Source organism: Notothenia coriiceps, unplaced genomic scaffold (assembly GCF_000735185.1).
Source record: "Notothenia coriiceps isolate Sejong01 unplaced genomic scaffold, NC01 NC01_scaffold00005027, whole genome shotgun sequence".
Lineage (NCBI taxonomy): Eukaryota > Metazoa > Chordata > Actinopteri > Perciformes > Nototheniidae > Notothenia > Notothenia coriiceps.
In genome coordinates, this window is record NW_011337728.1 from 57,016 (window position 1) to 62,404 (window position 5,389).

The 5,389-nt window shown below is 44.0% G+C and overlaps 2 protein-coding genes across 2 annotated transcripts in view; both read right to left on the reverse strand.

Annotated features, from left to right (window-relative positions):
- Positions 1-2,102, reverse strand: part of LOC104942755 (arf-GAP with coiled-coil, ANK repeat and PH domain-containing protein 2-like) — a 16,299-nt gene extending 14,197 nt beyond the window's left edge. The window contains exons 1-4 of the mRNA XM_010768038.1: positions 1,054-2,102; positions 693-743; positions 392-567; positions 83-192 (exon numbers count right to left, since the gene is read on the reverse strand). Of these exons, the coding sequence (XP_010766340.1) occupies positions 83-192; positions 392-481 (200 nt within the window). The 5' untranslated portion in view covers positions 482-567; positions 693-743; positions 1,054-2,102. The remainder of the gene's footprint in view (positions 1-82; positions 193-391; positions 568-692; positions 744-1,053) is intronic.
- The window catches only part of LOC104942757 (arf-GAP with coiled-coil, ANK repeat and PH domain-containing protein 2-like), a 37,464-nt gene continuing 33,108 nt past the window's right edge, over positions 1,034-5,389 (reverse strand). The window contains exon 15 of the mRNA XM_010768041.1: positions 1,034-1,232. Within this exon, the coding sequence (XP_010766343.1) occupies positions 1,034-1,232 (199 nt within the window). The remainder of the gene's footprint in view (positions 1,233-5,389) is intronic.

The window sequence follows — 5,389 nt, forward strand, 5'->3', positions numbered from 1 at the left end:
CGTGTCGTCGTGTGTGTGTGTGTGTGTGTGTGTGTGTGTGTGTGTGTGTGTGTGTGTGTGTGTGTGTGTGTGTGTGTCCTACCCAGTGTGACCCAGGATGGTGGCGTGGTGCAGCGGTCCTCTCCCGTTGCTGTCTGCCTGGTTGACGTTCGCTCCGTTCTGCAGCAGGAACTCGCAGGCTGCCAGGGCATTCTGGTAAGAAAACAAAAATTGTATTTTTAACCAACACACAACTTACATCATGGTCTCTGAACTATCACCTCGTTCTACAGATTAGCGGTGAATGTGCCCTAAAGGCTGCAAAATGATGCATGGAAAGCCAGCTAGCCGAGTGCAGCTAAAGAAACGTTTTCTCTGGATGTTGTCAAACGTAACAACATGCCCTCCTCACCGCAGAGACGGCCTGGATCAGAGGCGTGCTGGACTCCTCGGTCACGTTGACCCAGTTGACGTTGGCTCCGTGGGCCAGAGCGTCGGCCATGACAGGGAAGTTCTGCAGAGCTGCTGATCGATACAGCAGCGCCCCGGGGTGCAGCCCGCTCAGATCCTCCTCTTCCTCCTCCACTTCTGAAGTGAGCAAAGGTTCAACTTTTAGTTTTATCAGAGCGAACGTTAGGTTTTGAAACTGTTTCTTCCTCTTCCTGTAGACGCCACATAATGTTGCATCAGTGTGCGTTCGTGTTTTATCTCACCTTTTTGTGTATCGTTCTTCTGGACAAGGTCAGTGGGGCTGGGGCTCAGTCCTGAGGAAAGGATAGAGATAGAGGCAGGATTAGCACACACACACACACACACACACACACACACACACACACACACACACACACACACACACACACACACACACACACACACACACACACACACACACAATACAGCAGCCTTTAGGATTACCAACTTCTGCTGGTTCACCAACTTTGGGGATTGTGTGTTTGTGTTTGGTTGACATCAGCAGGGTTTAAAGAGAGATGCGTTGGACAACAAGCAGCCAGCTGGGTTGTTAGACCCCCTAAAGCCCGCTGGTTTCCACCCGTCAGTCCTGACTGTGTTTACCTGGGAGACGAGGCAGCGTGGCTCGGTTCGGCTTGGGTTTGAGCGGCGGCCGCTGTGTGTTCCTCTCCTGAGTGAGCGCTCGGTTCCTCCGCTGCAGGGCCGGCCTGCCGGTCTCGGGCAGCTTTTGGATGAACTTCTTATCAACGTACTTTGACCGGATCCATGTCTCCTTGTCTCCTCTAAGCGACGAATTGGAAGATTAGAAATAACAGATGATGAGAATGAATATTTCTCTCACACAAAACAAACAAAAGAAGCCGTCATGCTGGGTAGTGTTTGTCAGTGTGTTTCTGGTTCTACTTGTTCTCAGTGGGACTCTGCAGCTTGCTTGTGCAGCTGTGAGACAAGAATGCTTGTCTTGAGACGTTCAGTGTCTTTTAATTAAGCCATCAATTCAGTTATAAACAGCTCTATATGGGACTGAAAGTGCCTCGTTTAATTACGGCACAAGCTGTCTACAGTATAAAAGCTATTCAATCAATCTACAGAATACAAACTAGTCCAGAGGAAATTCAAATAAAGAACATAAGCCCAGACAAAACAAGACTGCAGAAAGCTTGCAGCCTCACAGCAAGTGTGCGCAGGACATTTGAGTCACAACGTCAATCAAGTGTGTCATGTACCTGTGGCACTTCCTGTCTGCTGCGACAAAACAGAGAGGGGAAGAGGAAGTCAAAAAATAAGACTGAAAGAGTTGCAGGCTGCTGATATAATCATCCGTCAGCCACAGACCTTTGCAGTCGGTACATTTTTAGAGCTCAGCCACGAGAAACTGATTCTCTCTACACACATCAGTCTTTCAGAGCTAATTCACACACACACACTCAGGAGGTGAAACAAGTGATTCTTTAATCAATGTTCAAATAGGCAGAATTCAACCTTAATGTAATGTCATGAATGTGACAGCAGGAGGAGATGAAGAGTGTGTTTCTCTTCGTTTCTTCAGTATTCTGAGTTATTTTGCAACTATACCAACGTTTGATCCAAAGCTCAGGCAAATAAAAAAAATTGCCCAAATCAGTTGCTAAATAAAACACATTTATACATGATTACATTAATATGTTAAATACAAACAAAAATGTGTAAACTTCTATAAGTATGTACGTAACTAGTATGGCTTTATTGTAGGGCTGCTCAATTAATCATATTTTAATCTCGATTACGATTATGACTTGCAACGATTACGAAAACAACGTAATCGAAATAAACCGATTTTTTAAAAATTATTATTACTTTTTTTTTTTTTTATAAATAATTTTATTTATTTTTTTGTTTTTCAGTTGAATTATATTCAACTGAAAAACAAAAAAATAAATAAAATTATTTATAAAAAAAAAAAAAAGTAATAATAATTTTTAAAAAATCGGTTTATTTCGATTACGTTGNATAGAAGGATTTCTTTCACCTGAAACTCCAGAGCCGTATTTGCTCTCCATTCAAAATGAAAACCCACGTGTTATTATAGTGGATTTTCTTTTTACATAAATCTATCTTGAGCTTTAAGTGATTTGTAAAAAGTAATCCCACCTGTCATATTGTTGGGAATAAAGAGGGTATTTGTAAAGGATGGATCATGTTTAGGGTAGTTTGACCCCATCAGCACCACAGGGTCCCACATGTGAACAACACACTAGAAGAATGCCTAAAAGCCTCTGGTTGGAGCTCTTGTTTGTGACGGCTCTTCAAACATCCTGATATTTCAGACTCTAAATCAGATTCAGGACATCAAAAAAAACCTTTTCATCAAATGATTCCAGAAAATAATAATGAATACAACAGTTAGTCAGCAGGTTGTGCTTCGATGCTAATTTCAGGACATAAATCTCCACTCGACTTCACGACAAAGACATGTTTGAAAGGCTGCTCCCTTCCTCCCTCCCTCCTTCCCTCCCTCCTTCCCTCCTCTCTAACTCCTTACCTTTGTCTGCACCATCCCAGCTCTCTGGTCTCTCAAGTGCTCCAGGGTAGCGGCGATATCAATCTCTTTAGCACCTGCAACAGAGGGAGAGTTGGACTGAGTTCAAAGCAGTAATCCAGGAGCTCACATCTGTCAGTCTCTCTGTGTGCCGCGCTGCCTTTAGAGAAACCGCCCGGCGACGAATTATTACATTCATCCCGGGGAAAGGACTTGGACCAGAGCCACGGGCGGTTTCCTCGTTAACACATGCACGAGCTGGGTTTAGCAGGTCTGGGAGAAGCTGAGAGGAATGCACGTGTAACTTCATTTCTCTAAATAAGGGATTGTTTGTATTTGCAGTGTTTTTGATTATATATGTTGCATTGTTGGAGGTCAGAAGAGTTTCATTTCCATTCCTACACTTTGTGCATAGAACCTTTGAATGTTGAACCTCAGCGAGCCAAAGCAAGCGCTATTAATCTGGAAATCTCATTCTTCTGTCAGATGTATTGGTTTCAAGACGAGGAACCCTCAGAGGGCTCCTTTTGAAAGTGAGAGAGAGAAAGGAAGAGTTTCTTTGAGAGAGTAAAAGAGGGGGGGTTTAATGCAGCTGGACTCAAAGTACTCCGACATCACTTTCATGTCTCAGAGAGAGTCTGGATTCCCCCGAGCTAAGCCGAGGAGAGGCTCGTGCAACAAAGAGAGGAAAGGCTTTCAGACGGAGATTACCTTCGTTTCAAACATTGGGTTCTGCAGAAAGGTTAAAGGGGCGCCTTTCATCCGCTGACCTCCATCGCTGTTTTACAGAAAGGGAAATCTGTACAGAGTTCTGATGACCTGATGAGGTCAGAGGTCAGATCAGCTACAGAGGGCTTTAAGGTGACGAGCAACAATAGATGTGCATATCGTTAGGTGTTCGCAAAATATCTTAAAAACGAAGAACACACGGGAAAAATGCTACAAAAAGAATAATGAAAACAAGTTGTTTTCACTTGAAATAAATCCAAAGATCAGTCGATAGAACAAGAGAACATCTGCTCGGTGAGATGTCTTGAAATAAGAAGCGATATTTAGATCAATCACATCTTGTAATTAGAAGGAGAACTCATTCTGAACTATATTTCACCAGAATCAGGAGATGTTGTTTCAAAATAAGCCGCACATGCTCAAAAGCTTTAGTTCTCTGATGCTCGTTGGTGATTTCCTAATAAATAAAGATGTGTTTCCTCTGAGACACGACTCAGAATGAGAGGGTTCGACTGAACGAGACGAAGCATTGTCTAAAAACAAGAGCTGATATCTCTCTGCAGTGTGACTCCTGAAGTCAGTGTGTCTGATATCAGGAGGAGAGACACATTCTGACTAGATGTTAGACTCATATACTTCAAAATCTGTCCCAGGAGTATCTGTCACATCCCCCCCTCTGTAAAGAACACCCTGATGTGCTGTTTGTGTGTTCTGTAGGTTCTCTGTGCACGTCAAGGGTCTGCAGAGGCTAAAATCCCACATTTCCAGAACACAGTGACATCAATATGGAAAACTCCTGCTCCTATTGGCTAGCGCTTTGACACATTGTAGGTGATTGTAGGCGAAGGGGGCGGGACATCTCTAAGCGATTGACCAGTCACAACAGAGATGGCCAGCTAACCAATCAGAGCAGCTCTGGTTTCAGACAGAGGGGGAAAAGAGGTGCTTCAAACTAAGGGTATATTTGTCCGCTGAATTTCCGAATAAAGTAAATCCAATCTGATCTATTCATGACATTAATAAAACGGATGGACACCCTGCACACCTGTTTCTTCTTGTCTTTGACATTGTTGTGCACAACGAGAGGTTTTCCTGTTGCCGGGGAAACTTCTTAACGCGACTCAGAGAGAGAGAGAGAGAGAGAGAGAAGAAAACATGGCGACCGAAAAAGATAAGATAAGATAAGAAGTACTTTATTGATCTTAATTTGGGGAATGATATCTATCTGTCTGTCTGTCTGTCTGTCTGTCTGTCTGTCTGTCTGTCTGTCTGTCTCTCTGTCCGTCTGTCTGTCCGTCTGTCTCTCTGTCTGTCTGTCTGTCTGTCTGTCTGTCTCTGTCTGTCTGTCTGTCTGTCTGTCTGTCTGTCTGTCTGTCTGTCTGTCTGTCTGTCTGTCTGTCTGTCTGTCTGTCTGTCTGTCTGTCTGTCTGTCTGTCTGTCTGTCTGTCTGTCTCTCTGTCTGTCTGTCTGTCTGTCTGTCTGTCTGTCTGTCTGTCTGTCTGTCTGTCTGTCGTCTGTCTGTCTGTCTGTCTGTCTGTCTGTCTGTCTGTCTGTCTGTCTGTCTGTCTGTCTGTCTGTCTGTCTGTCTGTCTGTCTGTCTGTCTCTCTGTCCGTCTGTCTGTCTGTCTGTCTGTCTGTCTGTCTCTCTGTCCGTCTGTCTGTCCGTCTGTCTGTCTGTCTGTCTGTCTGTCT